Source organism: Haliaeetus leucocephalus, unplaced genomic scaffold (assembly GCF_000737465.1).
Source record: "Haliaeetus leucocephalus isolate CR32 unplaced genomic scaffold, Haliaeetus_leucocephalus-4.0 Scaffold140, whole genome shotgun sequence".
NCBI lineage: Eukaryota > Metazoa > Chordata > Aves > Accipitriformes > Accipitridae > Haliaeetus > Haliaeetus leucocephalus.
This window is the reverse complement of record NW_010972576.1, coordinates 7,972,607-7,989,754: the sequence shown is the minus strand read 5'-3', so window position 1 is coordinate 7,989,754 and position 17,148 is coordinate 7,972,607. Positions and strand designations below refer to the sequence as shown.

The 17,148-nt window shown below is 42.0% G+C and overlaps 1 protein-coding gene across 1 annotated transcript in view; it reads right to left on the bottom strand.

The window, feature by feature from the left end:
• Positions 1–15,263, bottom strand: part of MMRN1 (multimerin 1) — a 44,531-nt gene extending 29,268 nt beyond the window's left edge. The window contains exon 1 of the mRNA XM_010586160.1: positions 14,737–15,263. Within this exon, the coding sequence (XP_010584462.1) occupies positions 14,737–15,263 (527 nt within the window). The remainder of the gene's footprint in view (positions 1–14,736) is intronic.
• Positions 15,264–17,148: the final 1,885 nt, after the last annotated feature.

Genomic DNA, 17,148 nt, shown 5'->3' with positions numbered 1-17,148 from the left:
CCCCCAAACTTAGTACAGCCTTTCTCAGGGTCACACATCACTCCCTTATCCATGCTGAAATATATTTCATTTTTGACTTGGCAAGTTAGTGACAAGACACTGTTTCAGCTGTAGGACTGGTGAACTTGCAAGTACTTCCATACCAATCTGCATATGAGAACTTGGGTCTTGTTTTGCTGCTAACCTTTGCTTCCAGCTGTAGTAATTCTGTTAGTGTTTCATAACCCAGTATGGAAATCTGTATTTACATTACCCAGCGGGTCCTGAAATCAGTATCTTGCTATGGGGTCCTTACAGTGGAAATTGAAATACAATTAAGACCAGATTAGTTCCATTTACTTAACTGGCATTAGTACATATTTACTCTGCTTCAAACAAGAACAACAGCACAAAACACAAAATAGTATCAGCATCTGTCCTGAAGTGATTGCTTTTGTCTACTGAGATCACTCACTTTAAATTCAGTAATGCCTTACTTGTAAAATGATTCCTGAGAAAACAGCAGGATAAGCTAGGAAGTAAGATGCTAAGTAAGGCCAACAGACTGAATGTCTCAGTATTTCTGCTGTCAGTATTACATTGTGGTGCTCCCTCACACAACACATTGTTTAATTGATGAATAATGTGTTTCATATAAAAATAGGGGTTTATTGAGTGTCTTTGATCTGATTTCACTCACTCACTCTCTACGTCCTCGAGAGTTTTCATTAGGATAATATTTCTTTTTAATTGGTATAAAAAGGCTGTGATTTTGTTTGATGCTTCCTTTATGTTCTGTCTCCTTTAGCTATAGCTTTTGTATGTATAAATTAGAGACTCCATGAATAAATATTTGCTAAAAATTAAATTCAGCTCCTCAACTATAAGCTTAAAGATTAGGTGCTCTTCTCACTACATCTGTGGAAGCCAGGAGCAACCTCTATGCAAGTTTGAGACACATAAAATTGGCAGAATCAAAAGACTTAAGTCTTTTGAGTTTTGCAGAGAGATCATGAAGTTACTTTACACCACCCCTCTGGTTGGGGTACACGGGTCCTTTACAGGCTCCTGTATCACACAGAGACTAGCAGCAGTAACTAGATGATATTTACAGTTAAACATTGCCAACAGATAGCCAGAGAGAGCTTGTAGCTCCATCCCTTCCAGCACACCTCTGCAGCAGCAAGGGAGGATAGGCACCATGTTCAGCAGGAGCAGGACATGGCAGGGCACTTAGCTCACTTACAAGCACAACCAGGAAGACAGCTCTTCCATGGGGTGTCCTTGCTGAGCATCAGAGAGCAGCAAGAGCAGGGCTTCTCCTTAACAGAAGGTGAGCCAGGAGGGGAAGGGCAACTACACAAGTTATGCACTGACCTCAACAGCAGCATACAGTACCAGAGACAGGCAAGCAGCAGTAGGGTCACAGGAACAGGTCAATTAGCAGCCCAGCAAGTATCAGGCAGAGACTAGGTAACAAGTCAGGTCTAAGAAAGCTAATAGAGACAAGCACCTTTATAAGGAGAACAGGCTCAAGCCTGGACTTAAATGGAGCCTCCCCGGCTCATGTGTGTGGGTTTCAGGTGAGGTTGCTTAGGGCTATCAAGGCTTGTTAGTGTGCTCAGGGTACTACCACTGAGATCATTTCTCACTACAGGCATGAGGTCTCTTCCATTTCATAGCTGTAGTGAGGGTTCTGCATATTCATAGCCTAGATTGAAGACTGTATTTTTTTCTCTGGAGTGCAGCACAGAGATGAAAAAAAAAAAGAAAAAATCTCTCAGCATATGAATGGGATACTAAACATTTCTTAATGGATGCAGAAAGTGATACTGGGCCAGACTGAGAGTGGTCTATTCAGAAGGAGCTCTGACTAAGCATGGTGGTTTGCTTATGATTTAAACTCGATAGAGAAAATGTAAACATCTAAATTCCTGAATAACTCTCAGCAATTAACTGATGGCATATAAAGTCTGATCAGAAGACATCTGAAGTGATAACACCACCTGAAGCAGTTATGTAGTACCACACCCAATAGCTGTCTGGAAAGTGAGGAACGAAGAGCTAACACCTTGGGCAGCTGGGTGCTATGCTTACCACCTCTGCAAATCAAGAACACAAATATAGGAGTCAGATTTTAAAATCTGGGCTACAATGGACCAGCGGTGAGGTTAGGACTTGAGCTCATGGCTTCCTTGCCTGCAGACCAGACAGCTCACCAGAGAAAGGGATTAAGCAGAAGACATATAGCAGTGTTGTCAGTGATGACCTTTTCTGCAGTGCAGACAGTTGGGATATAATTTTTGGTAGTTGAATTCCATTTCACATCTGAGCAAATGTGGTCAACGAAAAGATTAAAAAAAAAACAGGCAAAAAAAGCAGTTGTAAAATACATGAAAACCTTGGAATACAAAGAGTGCAGTTAAAAAAAATAAAATCTACTTTTAAAAATTCATAATGTAAATCCACTAATTATCATTATTATTGACGGTGGCTAGCTTCAAGGTAAAAGCTATTGGAACTTTCCCATTTGGAGATGCCTTCTAAAGGAAAACATGGTAGAATACAACCCAAATATATCAGTTAAGGACTGCTCTTGGTTTTTAAAGATAGTCTGAACTCAGCCTCTGGTCTCTACCAAAAATTTAACTCAACTTGAGCAGACTGTTTCTATTTAAAATGTTTAGCTCACTCTTAAGCTACATGAGTGCAATATCTGAAGCTGTGGTTCTCACACAGCCCAACAATCTTTGATCAGGCTAAATTGGAGGAAATATTCACAGCAAAAGAGCCCCTGGTGTGACTCATAATTAGGTTTGTGCAACCAATGAAATAAGCTCATTAAGAGATGTTAAGAATGTAAATATAATTTTGAAATCAAATTGTCTGAAAAAATGTAGATTTGGAAACAGAAGATGAAGCGTGGCAGAAGAACTATGACAGGCTGTGTTAATGCAAAGGCAGAACAGAAGACAACTGATTTGCATAACAGGACTTTAAACCTGAAAATCCTCTTTACCCTCCATGGAATAATATATTCCAGATCAGCAACACAGGCTTCTAACATGCAGGTTTTGTTGAGAGCTCTAGGAGCCTGGTGTTTCTTTTGCATTTAACCTGATTTCAATCAGGAAAGCTGTATTTAAAAACAAAACAGAATCCTTGCAGCATACAACAGAAATCCAGCCTGGAGAGAGTGGTGCAAGTCCCCTACTGTCATAAAGCCTATATGACAGATTTCATTCTCCTCTTGCACGTATTGGCCAGGAAAACCCACTGGTAGCAAGGTGTGGGAGAATACCTCTGAGTCCTCAGGCCTTTGAAATAGCCTCTTTGTTTGTGATATTTGCAGCAGTATTTCCAGCTCAAATCAAAATACTGCTGCCCCAACTCTGCATCATGTGGTTTGACCCTAGCTGAGAAGTAGGGCATAGTATGAAGAGCAGCATTTGTTTCTTTCGCAACCAGTAAACATGTCTACTCTGCAGCCTTGGCAGGCCTGAGTCCTCTGGGGTTTATGGCCATTGCAAAGTCAGTTCTGAGTAGCTAATAGGCCGTGGAGCCTGCTCACGTGGCTGGAGCAAAGCACCTACAACTGGCAGGGCATTAGTGGGACCCAGATGGTGCCTTTAAGCCTGTCTTTAGCTTTTGGGATCCTACACGTCCCGTACAGCTTATTCAGATCTTGCATTAATACCCTCTTGGAAAAGTTTTCTTGTCTTCTGCTTATACCAGTCCTGTTTCTTTTTCCACAGAGAAAACATGAAGCATTTCTTCATTTCCACAGTTGGCCAGAAAACAGAAAGGATGCAGCCTAGAGATAACTGTGAAATAGAAGTAGCTTCGCGGTAATTGTAAGCAAGGACTGCCTGCGCTGTGTCTGTGGCAAGAAACCCAATGCCCAGTCTACATGAGCGTGTATCAATAATACCTGTGTTTCCCTCAGCTGGGAAAAAAGCTTATTTCGGTCAGTGTAAGACAGATTACTGTAGTGTTGCCTTGTGTTCAGCTGACATCCTCAGCAATTTACATCAACCTCATGATACAGAGGTGTATATATATATGCGGTGTGAATTACTGGGCAACATCTTGCAACTTCAAAGGGACGTGATTCGCTGCAAAAAAGCAACTTCCCCGTCCACAAAATGAAACCTTGTGGTCTTATGGAAAGCTGCCCTGAGAGGTGCACGCCTAGGGGACAAATAGTAGGTGAAGTCTCAGCAGTACTTACTTATTCTTGCTTAAGCTTTCATAAGCACCAAATATGGTTTCTTAATTTGCTGTGCAGATTTCTGAAGCTGGACTTGACTTTAGAGGACGAAAAACACCCCACTTGGTTTGAAGTAGCTATAGAAGCATGTGCTCTTAGGCATGACTCTGCCTCCTGATTCAGCGGACACTCAAGAGCCCTTAAACTAATCATTGCTTCGCTGGTGTGTTGCCAGCACTCTTAAAACCCTCGCCTAATTCGCAATTAGCAGGGCTTATGCTCTGCTTTACCACCTCTTTGGCGGCAGCCCGGGCGCCCCGTCTTGAGCTGCTCTCCCCCACCCGGAGAAGCGGCGGGAGGCTCACCCCGCCGCCCCCCGCGGGCTGCCACCACCGTGCGGGAGCCACCGCCATCTGCCTGCTGCTGCCGGGCAGCCGGCTCCTGGTTGAGACACCCGCCCCAAAGCCCAGACGGCTACCGGCTCCGCCGTGCGGCACCGCCAGGCGCCGTGAGGCAATAGTGGGGAGAGCGAGGGGCGCTGGGCGTGAGGCACTGTGAGGCGAGGCGGGGCGGGGCGGGGCGGCGTGAGGCGCTGTCGGGCAGGGCCGGCAGGTGGCGGCCGTTGCCTGCAGAGGGGGGAAGCTGCCGGGGGTGGGTAACGCGCCTGCCGCTCCGCTCCGCGGCGCTGCCGACGCCGGCGGCCGTGTGGGTGCCTCTGTCCGCGACCGCCATCCCCCTCACGCCCGCTGAGGGGGTCGGGCCCCGTGGCCGTTGTGGCTGTGTAAATTCGGGTACAGCTTCCTACGGCTCACCGGCAGCAACGGCCAGGGAGAGCCCTGCCGCTTCTGCTGAGCTCCCAGGGGATGATGAGGGAGAGCAGGGGGCCTGCAGGAAGGAGGGCAGCAAAAGAAGAAAACAAATTTGTTTAGCTCCAAAGGAGGAGTGCTGCGACTGCTTGCTGGTAAAGTTGTCTGGCCTGTGGCAGGCTTGTCCTGAATACATTTGCGGTCAATGGAAATGTTTCTGTTTAACTTCAGCAGTCTTTGAACCAGTCCTCTTGATGCTGTGATACCCCGATATTGCTGAAAAGTGAAGTACAATTTACAGTAACATCGAAAAATTGTAATTACCTTGGAGTGAGAGGGCGAGTGGAAGTTTATGAGACTGCAAGGACTCATGTTCCACAGCACATTTCCATGGTAAACTGTTCTTTGGGTACATTGCCAAGAAAAAAAACCAAACCCTCACAAAAACTGCCAGCTACAGAGTTATCAGATACACCTGTATGCCGTTGCCTCCACTTGCTTCTAAGCTCAGATCCTTGTGAGTGGTCCTAAAGCCACCCTGCAGGAACACTGGTGGCGGTCAGGCCACAGAAGGTATAGATTTTTGTTCTGCCCCTTTCATATTATATCTGAAAATGAGTTATTTTTATCCATGAGTAAATTAGATTACCTGGCTTTTAATAGAAATGCTATTGAATCAGTGCATCTGGACATCACTGAATCATGAAAATGAGATTATTGCGTTGCTGAAGGAATACAAAAAGACCCAGAGCTGGAGCCGTAGTCTGTGCACAGCTTGGTGGTTGTGCCTCATTCACATTGTATGCAGTTTATTTGTATTTCACAGGGTAGTTTATGAAATACTAATCTTGATTCTACACCTGTTTTCATTTTGTATAGTCCTTTACACCTTGGCAAAGGCAATGCAGAAAGATGCTACAAGCATCTGGAGCCAGTAGATGCCTTGCGAAGAGAGGCTGAGGGACCAGGGCTTGCTCAGGCTGGGGAAGGGATGGCTATGAGGGCACCTAAGAGCAGCCCCTCAGGCCCTACAGGGAGGCTATTGGGAAGTTGGAGCTAGGCTATTCCCAGCTGTATTGCAGGAGGACAAGAGAAAAAAGGCCCATATTGAAACAAGAGAGGTTCAGACTGAGTATGAGAAATTTATTCCCCATGAGGACACCCAGGCACTGGAGCAGGGCCCAGAGAGGTTGTGCAATCACTAGCCCAGAGTGTGGAGCTCAGTAGCTGACTAGCTCAAGCCCCAAGCAACCTGGTCTGATCTCACACCTGGTCTGGCTGCAAGCAGGAGGTCGGACTAGTGACCTCCAGAAGTCCCTTCCAACCTGAATGATCCTGTGGTTCTGTGAACCTGTGACCTTTGCTTATATATCTATCTCATTTGGGTGATATGATTGTTCTTCTGAATACAGTAGGTTAAGTGCATTCATACATAAAAATATATAATGACGTGGTGTGGAAGAAATCCATTTTTTCTTTTTTTTTTTTAAGCTAGGATCTTTTTCAGTCTGAAAGACTGTTACACAAAAATCAGAGTATAGGCCCTGAATTTAGGTTGTATAAAAGTACATTGCTGTGATATATTTTCAGTTTGCTTTAAACAACCTGTGAAGTTTGGATGAGGAGAGATAATGTTGGTGGACATAATGTAAACACTTAGATTATAGGGATAGAAAGCACCCTCACAAGATTTTTTTTGCTGTTGCGTGGGAGAGCAGGTTTTGGTTTCAGCAGCTTCCTTTGAACTCCACTAGGTGACTACAGAGACCCCTCACTTTTTTGATACTAATGATACCGTGAATTCTGTATCTTTAAATGAACACCAGTCATCTTTCAAAAATGTAAGCTCTAGTTCAAAGAGAAATTATAAATCTGAACCAAAATCAGTTAATTTTTTTATGTTCACTGCCTCGCTTCCTTTGCTCTGAAATGTATGAATCTCAGCTGAAATAAAAATTCAGTACTCACTAGGGACTGACCATAAACAAATCAAATTGGGAAATCTGTTTTACATGCTGATCAGAATGGAAACCTGGACAGCCTCTGAAAAGTGCATGTGATATACAATATAATACAGTATGTGATGGTAAAATATGTTATAGGATATGTTTTAGCTGTGAGAAACAGCTGACTTGTTGACCCTGAAGTATCAGGTGGGGGCAGTCATACCATTTGTTTAAATTTTTTTTTTTTTCCAGGACTCAGGGTCCTGACACTTTGTCCTGTCTATTACAAAACACAAATTCTACTCTCATCATTCATTTCCTTTTTTTGTATGTACAGTGCTGGAGCCTTGGACTGTGAACAACCTCTTTGTCTCATCCAAGTTTTTATTTACTGTTGTGACCAATTCTGTGTCCTACCTTTTGCTGCAAAAATTAATTCACAATTTCCACTTATCTAGCACTTCACTGATCTATTTTAGCATTTAAAAAGTTGTCCCGTTGTGAACCAGATCAACTCTTTTAGACCTTATCTCCCTCTCTGTGTTCAGAGCCTTTCAAAATAATCAAACTTTCCCACAAATAGAATTCAGACTTTTGAGAAGATATCCATTAATCTGCTTTGAGAATAATCTGGTAAAACACATTTGAAAACCCAGACAAACTGTTCTTTAAAAGGGTCTTCATTCTGCATTTTTCCCTCTGGAATATAAATTTATTTTCCATCATCTAATTGACCCAGAGTATGAAATTCAGTAAGCTAGTTCTGGTCTAGTTTATTGTCAGTGCTTCTCAGATGACCTTCAGTGGTGCTGGTTTTCAGTGGTTTGTTAGTCCCTTTGTAATCTACGGAAAAGGAGATTGTAGTATGTCAGTAATGGCTTCTCCACTTTGAGAAATACTGACAAAAACAAAGCCTTTATAAATGACAAAATGAAAATGTTAAAAAAGAAGATCCATCCCAATTCCAGAGGGGTAAGTGTTGTTCCTTAATCTGTTTATAGTGTTGTTTTGGGCAGCTTCTCTTTTCTTATTTAGCTTCATTAAATGGTTAAATGCCTTGCCAGTTGCTTTGTACCTGATTTGCCACTTAACTCATGCAGACCTGTATCTTTACGCTGTCACTGATTGATTTCTTAGGGGGCACTTCAAAAAAAAAAGGATCTGAGCCAAAGTCCATTAAATTCAAGATGATTTTTTTCCCCAGGCTTTTCCTCATGACCTATGGTGTTACTTACCAGGAGTGTAATACAGAATAGATGCTTTGAGATTTGGCAGAAAAGTTGTCTTCTGAAACACTTGCATTCTCTAACTGGCAACACAGATAATGCCTTTGGAAAACATATGGGGACACCATGCTACTGTCCTTTTCCTTGCCATGTCTATTCTAGGAATTCGTGTCAGTTTTCTAAAATGTTGATTATATTCAGATTTTTAAGAATGCATATTTTCTGTGCAGACTTGAGCAGATGTTTCTGGTGTATCTTAAATGAAATGCTGTAAAGAGTCGAATGTTTGCAGTGGTTGGGAGGTAAATCCTAACACTGTGTCCAGTTTGTTACAGTAATCCTAATCTATGCAGAGGGGTGAATAGACATTAGCAGGGATGGAAAACAGTCTGTTCCTAATCCTCACTCTTCCCATGGCAGATGAAACAAAGAGTAAGAGCAAAGATAAGCATGAGCATTAATGCAGTAGTTAGTGTAATGAGATGAACGGAAACCTTTATTATATTCATTTAAACATTTCAGAAGTCATCTGTATAGTAGTACCTTATCTGAATCTGATCCCAGAAAAACTAAATAACCAGACTCTGAGAAGGCTAAGAGGAAAAGTTGCTGGGGCTTTTTGTCTTGTATAAGTACTTTGTGAGTGTCTCAAAAGCAACCTGGGTGGAGATGTGATTTTTTTTGCCCAGTGCTGTTTTCTGTGCTACTGAAAACAGTCTGTCATGACTCTGCCTTGCCATCATTGCTGAAAGGCTGTTTCGGAAAACCAGAACATTGGATTTGTTGTTTACTGAATTTTTGTCTAGTTTTCAGAAATTATTATTTCATCACCTACAGTTCAGAATTTTATGGACATGTGTTTACCCTTCCGTCTCTCCCTGAAAGACAAAACATCCTACAGGGTCTCTCTGGGACGTAGTGCAAACTGGGTAAACCATTTCCCGCAATGACTCCTTCCCACCCAGGAACTGGAACCCCTTGAAAAGTGACCACCACGTTGGAGCAAACAGACTTTCTAATTCATTCTGTGCATGCAACATCAGCAGTGGAAAAGATGTCCTCAATACACAGGGTATAATAGCACTGATACAAACTAAAAGTCTATAAATTGCATGGACCTTGTGCAGCTCTTGCCCTATACCAGTACTGCTGTACAGCATGCAGTAGTACCTAATCTGCACAATGCAGTAAGGTGTTTTACTACTTCACACCAGCAGTCTCAGTCACCTGTTAACTGTTTTACTTCTGTCCTCAGCAGAAGACAGCACCAATCTCTAAATACTTGCATTAAAATTCTCTTTGGACAGTTACATTTTCTTGGTACCATGCCACATGCATCGTTGTGGAACTGCATAATTATGTCTATTGCCCCATTTGTTCTGTGGATGAAATAGCAATAAAGTAGTGAATACTAGCACTTGGGTGAACAATTTGCTTTGGTCTTTAGGACTGCAATGGGAGTAACAGTGCGTTCAGCATGTGTAGGAAAATTAGATTGTGGGCTTACAGCCAAGCATCAGAAGTACATTCAAGATGCTGCTGGACAAGACGGGCTCATTGCAAAGGTCTTCTGCATGGCTGGAATTCAACACTGTGAGGGCAAAGCAAGCACTGCTTGTCAAACATCCTCTGACACTTCGACACCAAGGCAGCCTAAGTACCAGTGTAAGAGATTCCTCCTTCCAGGTCATAGTGAATATACCTAGTGAGGCAGAAACCTAAGCCATGCGTGACTTTATTTATTGTAAATGCACAGTGATGCAAAATCTTAAGAAATCGATTCAAGAATTGTTCTCTCTGTTCCATTAAAGGATGACATGATCAAAAAAGACTGTTAACTAGGCAGTTAAATCAGGTTTCTATGTGTCTTGTGTATTTGAACCATCTGCTGAGCTTAACCATTCATTTTAATTTGTCAGTACACTAGAAATTCTACCAAGCTGACACAGGCAAAAGCAATTTCCAGGGAGAAATGCAGAGGTCTGGCTGGTCATGAGAATAAAATATTTCAGCACTCCTACCACATGTGACAGCTAAGCAAATCTGTCCCTGGTGCTGACTTTATTAAACCCTTCTGTGCTTAGTAATAGAATACTGTCACCTCACCACTACCCAAGGTAATGGCAGGGGAAGTCTATGAAGACCCTCAGTGGATTCACGATAATTGGAAAATGTGTAATATACACATACTAAGAGAAAAGAGTAATGTAGAGCTATCCAACAATGTGGAGATAGTGTGGTTAATTTACAGCCTGAATGAATGGCTCATATATTCAGGAGCTACCTTGAATAGTAATTAATAAAACTGGGTTCAGAATGGAAGGATGAGTGTGCTAGTCTCAGGACTCCGCTTCAGACATGCTCCATAGCACCACTGTTATTTAAGCTGCTTTATACAGTGAAATATTGCAATTGCCTCTCTCCACAGGCTAAAAAAGATGTATCTCACATGAACTCAATTGAAAAGAATGTATCATCAATTTTCTTCTTTGACACCAAATTGATGCTCACATTTAATGTCACTGAACTTTGGAAAAACTCTCTTTACTGCTGAAGCACAGCTCTAGTTTTCCAGCATTTCTTTATTCATTGATATGGATAGCACAAAAATTTGAAGACAGGTAGAAATAAAAAAAAGCATATTTGTTTGTAGAGACATAAGCCTTACATTTCAGAGCTTAAGTCAAATTCATTACTGGGAGTGAAGAAAGGAATTTTCCTTCAGCTCAGGCCATTCCAGGTGTGCTTCCTATGAAGTTTCCTTATCCTTCTGAAAGGGTGCAGGCCCTCCCAGAAAGGGTAATACCTCACCAGAGAAACCACTATTCTGAAATGGTTTGAGAGCAAGTAGCTACAGAATCTATAAATTATGTCCTCCTATACCTATTCTAATGTTACCTATAAAATTGTTCCACTTCACTGCAAAAGAACAGGATTTCATTGCATTTTCATTCCAGTGAAGCATAAGGAAGAGTTTAGTGGTTTTAAAGATAAGGATATGCCCAATATTTAGCACTTAAAATACCACATCGGGATGTGAAATAGAGGGGCTCAAAGCCAAGCTTTGCCTTATTAACAGCAGAATCTTGAATCTGGAGCCTTTAGCCCTACTGACTGTGCTCCTCATCAGGTGACTGCCTGTTGCAATATGTCTCTGCCCCAAGAAGTTCTGCTGGAACCTGAAAAGCCAACCTGAGACAAGTTTTTAAAATAAAGTCATGGTCTTTGGGACATATGGTTCTGTTTCAGTAGGAAAAAAAGAACTAATTTATTCTGACAGTTCTAATAGTGCATTTCTTTCAATAAAATGAAACGGAAGCTTGTCAGGACCCTGATGGCACTTGTGGGTTTTATTCACCCTGACCAGCCTGACCTAGGGTCTCCATTCATACACCCTGCCTGTGGGCTCAGGACCCCCACTAAAGGTCACCCCAGGGCTACATTGCACCTGCAAGCTGACATCCTGGCCTAACTTTGGCCTTGCTCCATCACTGTGGACCTGCCCAGTGATCACTGGGCTCTGTCTTACCCTGGCCACCATCACCAGCCCTGATCCTGACTCACTGATTTGCCTTCCCAGCTTGATCGTGGCACTGCAGCATCACCATGGCTGCGCCTGGCGATTTGGGCTGAGGTGATGCTAGCTGCCATACCTGGGTGTGTCCTGCCTGCCACACTTGGTGGTTGTCAGAAATATTCTTCAAGTTCAGACTTTGAAAATCCATGAAATATTTCCAAATCATGCTCTTCTGACATTTTAACAGGAATTTTGCAGAAATAGCATGAACAGGAACTTTTTTCTAATCTAGTTCCAGTATGCATGTGATATGTGTACATAATATTGTCCTCAGGTAATCTAGGGTAGAGATAGTGAGGGAATTATCTTTGTAATTAAGCCAGTAAGGCACACGACCTCCTTCAGAAAGGGGTATTTGGGAATTAAGCTTGTACAATGGGCACATATTGTACCTTGTGGGTAATCTGAGAGTCCTGGAGACTCTCCAACAAAGTATATGTATTGTTATTTTAAAAATTTTAACTATATTAAAAAACAAATGCTCATTCTTGTTTTGCTTTCCTTCCTCTTGTCTCTCCCTGACCTCTCTCTATTGTTCCTTCTATATGGAGCCTCTTAACATCAGCAGCTCTGCACATATGTTAACACAATGGGTTGCCATAAAGGATTACAGAGTCATGCAGTTCCTACAAGGTCACTCAGAAATTCAAGTTGGAATACAGACTACAACCAAAGAGTTGTTTTACTTCAAAGTAAATTCAAAAAGCAAACCGTGCTTCCGAATTTCCTCAGAGGTAATACACTTTACAACCATGAAATCTGCTACAGAGTCATTCATGCTGTGCTCAAGCATTAAATGAGTAAACCTTGAAGAAAGCTGTATGTCTTTATTGGCAGTTTTACAGCATCTCTTTCACTTTATTTGCAATAAAGATGCAAATTTTTTTTTAAAAAAGAAAACATATGCTAGAAATGGATAACACCTGTACATAATAAATAAAAATGCTTGCATTCTTATGTATAGTTTCTCAGCAGTAGCTTTCCAGGTGTTTCACAGCAGTGATCGGTAACATTGAGCACACTAGACTTGGCATTTTTTCATGACTTTAGCGAAAAAAAATGAGTCACAAGTGTCTTTATTATTCATCCAGGTCTAATTCACAGGGAAAGGGAGAAAGAATAGTGACTCGACTTACTTAAGTCACAGTCCAGGTCAGCGGCAACACTGGAAGAAAAGCTGAAAACACTTTAGCTGATTGTAAAAGCACTTGTATGTAGTAGAAAGACAAGGCTTATAACACAGGAATATTAATGTGAAAAGGATCAAGCCACACCTAGAACTGTAGACATTTGCTAGAGACAGGCTATGTAACACAGCAGTTTGAGAAAGAGAGTGGGGATTCAACATGCTGTTTTATGCTGGGGTTTCATGCTGTTACACATTCCTGTAACTTTGATATGGAATCCTAGATTTATCACTAACTTGCTCAATGGACTCAAAAAAAAAAAAGACCTTTATGTATGTTGCACAGCAGGTTGCTCCTCAACCACTCATGAAATAAGGTGCTAGTCAATACAAGATTTGCTTATTTTGCCTCTCTGCAGTTGCAACCACATCCCATTATGACAAATAAAATATGAGATGTTGTTCACCAGAGACTAATTTTTTGCTTCCTATATTTACATCATATGTAAGAGGTAGAAATGATACCTGCCAATTCACAGAATTTTTCTGAAGATTAATTTCACTGGAATATTATTCTTGAAAAAAGCTGAGAAAGCTAAAGACTCTAAGGTTAGCATATGTTAAGACCTGTTTTAATGGAGATGCAGTTATCAGCTCTCACGTGTAAAGAGAATCCATTTAACTAGGGTTAACTCAGAGACTCTGGCAAACACTGTGGTAAGGTGTTGTAACAGATGACATTCACAACTGAAGGAGTATGCTAGCAAAGCTATCTGGGAAACACAGCTCCTTAATGGGGTATCTCTTCCAAGCAGAGGCAAAGACCTCCTTTCCTTTGGGTCTTGGTGCATTATTTCATTTATGCATGATCCAAAACATGCTCAGGTCAATGGGACTCTTCTCTTTGAGTTGAAGGAACATTAGTTCTCAGCCACACATAGCAAGATAATTGTAGGAATATTTCTAAGTGGTGATTTAGTCTCTTTTGTGTGAATTTAAGTGAAAGAGTTTTTCCTGCTTTTGGATGCTAACATTTGGGCAAGTACTATCAAAAGAAGAAATCTACACTCTCAAAGCCCACTCTCCATAAATACTATGGAAAACAACCAATCCTTTGTGTCTTCCATTTTCTACCAGTATCTGAATATATATCAGCAACTAAGTGAACCTTGCAGCATCTCCAAAGTCAGTATTAACATCCCCATGGAGAACTGAAGACATTGGGGAACAAAGAATGTAATTGAGTGTTCCAGAGCTATAAAGCTAGACAGTACAATTTGATATACTATGTTAAGTATAGCTATTATGTATTAAATTATACAGTTCTGAATTCACCTGCAAATGCCAATTTTCCTAAGCTCTAATCACAGAATAAGGTGTTTCAAATTGTCAGACATCAATGCATGTACGAAGTACAGTTATTTGCTTGTATTTTCAATTTAGTGGAGAAGCCTACAAACACAATCATTTTTTAATAGATTCCAAATGAAAAAGTGCATTTGAAATTTCTTTTACCCACAAGAAAATAAAGAAAAAAATCAACAAAAGTTTACTGTGCAGAAAACAGGGAGGCATCTGTTCTAGTCCTTTCCTACCCATATATGATAATGACTTTCCTGATGGTTTTGAGATAACTACCCTAAGGAATAAGATATTGCAGCATTTACTCTGTTACAAATGCATGGTTTTGATGGAGTAAATACTGCAGGTTTGGTCCCTTGCTTGTTTTAGATGGTTTTCTTTAAGCCCAGAAAACAATTTTACTGAAATTACCAGGACTTTTGCCAATTATTTCACTGGGAACAGGAAAATAACCATTCCTAAGCAGTACATAGGAGACAAGAAAAAATATGTAACTTTCCTTACTTTCCCCTGGTAGTTTCCAAGCCTGATGTTTTGGAGTTGCCATCCTTCTGGGTGCTGGTGATACCAGTGCTGGGCAATGACTGCTTGAGAGATCTGTTCCCTGTAGCTGTATCCTGGCTTGTAGTGACCTCTTGCTGGAGAGGGACCTCTCTAGCATTGCTCTGTAGAGATGTCCCTTTGCTGCTAGATGAGCTTGCTGTGTTATTTTTCTCAGAGTCACCATCACTGTGTCCATTTGACTGGCTTGCAGGGTTAAAGGTTGTAGGATTGGAGGTTTTCTTCACGGCTTTCATTCCCAGAGTCTTGCCTGAAGATGCAAAAGGAGGTGCCTGTGAGGCACTCACTTTGGCAGCTTGGATCTCAGAATGGGGTGACCCCACAATTGTGGATGGAGATGGAGTCAAGTCTGAGTGTCTTGTCTGGCTTTCACCACCCTGGGCTGTGGTCCAGAGCTTTCCTGGTGTGTTAAATCCAATGCTGCCCCTCTGTAAGTGCAATAGGAGCAGCAAGAAGATGATGTCCTTCATTCTGCTGGCTTGTAAATGCTACAAGTTATCTCACATTTATTTCCCAAGCAAGAAATCCTGTAGCCTCTCCCTCCTCCTGAGCTGCTGCACATACAGTGAGCCTACCCAGAGGATGCCCTGACAGGCTTTATTTCTATAGAAAGGAAACAGGTTTTGGTGTTTCAAATCTGACTGAGGAAGCCTGGTTTCCTGTTTCTGTGGATTCCTCTGCAACCTGTGACCCCTTGGGGAGCGGGAGCCTGGCAGCCTTTGTGGGAGGAAAAAAGAAGTTTCTGCAGAAGGCATAGGATAAAGATTAATGGCACAATAGAAATGAGGAAAAATGTGTACTGTGAAGTAATCCTGAGAGATAAAAACTGAAATTATGAGGTAATTTTCCTTTCACATGTACGTGTACAGAGGACAGAAGTGACTTATCACGTGCACTTTTGATGGTTCGTACTTGTGACCTTGTTATTGAAAAAAGAGTTGGCAAAACTGGTGTGCTACATAAAGCTGAAAGTTTGCTGTGTCTTCTCCTTTTGTTTGAATGTTTAAGCACACTGCTGCCAAAAGTGCGGAGATGATAAGGAAGATGTTCACACTGTATTCATCATTGTACAAGCCTTCAAACGTAATCATTTACCTATAGGTCATTGGCCATTTATGTCGCATTCTGTTTCTATAGTTCATATAACGATGCATATGAACTATTTCTGTAGCATTGCCCATAGGTGTCTGGTGTCATTTCAGATTCTCTAGGGTATGAGAAACACCTATGTGTGTGGGAGCAGCTCAGAACACCTGGCATTTGTTTTCAAGAGTGACCGTCAGAATTTGTTGTGCTGTATGTTTGCCAAGCCTTGAAGAACTAGTTTTACAAGGACAGGTTGGAGGATGGCCTTGTATAGGCCTGGGAAGATGTGGCTGAAGACAGTCATGAGTATGTGTATGGAATGTTTTTATCTTTAACTGTTCTGAGGACTGGCAAACATCCCAGCTGAGCCAGACATGCGCTCCTGTGTTAGTCATATTGGCTGTGTGCCGTTAGTGCTTTCTAGATCTTTGTTGAAACATATGTAAGTTGGATTCTTTTGTGAAATAAAGGGAATCTTGTACCGATAGCTTGAGCACTTAATTCAGTCGCCACAGATGGTGAGCCCGACATGATCAAGAGAAGAAGGCGACGTGATTAAGAGAAGAAAACAACGTGATCAAGAGAAGAAGAAAAGAGGTGATTCCCCTTCACTGCGGAGACCATGCAATCTAATGGGAAGAGTTTTGAAGAAGTGGCCATGACTCCGAGAAAATAGGTAACAGCAACCCGTGTGGAACGGGTGAGTTGTGAGATTGCGGCAGCATGGGGCAATCAGTTTCTCAGGAGCATAAGCTCTACTTAAACGTTTTGCAGCAGATTTTACGGGCCTCTGAGTATAAAATAAACGGAGGGACAAATTGCCTCGCTTTTAATATGGGTAAAAGATAATTGTAACTGGTTTCCCACAGAGGGAACGTTTGATAGCAAGGTTTGGGAAAGAGTCGGGGAGCATTTACAAACGCAGAAAACTTTGGCATTCGGTGTATCAGAAAATTTAATTGTGACATGGAAATTTATTTATACTGCGCTGGTGCATTTACAGCCAGCAGAGAAAATCATATCAATACAACCTGATACTGCTTTTGAGGAGACAGTTTGTAAGCAGGCCGCTAAAGAGCAGAGTTCTGATTCCGATAATAATTCTTTTGCATCAGGCAGGGTGGACTCAGAAATAAGAGCCGGATTTATATCCCTCGTTACCTCTACCGCCGCCTGCACTAACACCGTTACCGCACACACCCCGCCAGCAGGCAGGCAGGCAGGCAGCGGGCGGGCAGCACGGGCTCGCCGACCCTCCCCACCGCCCCG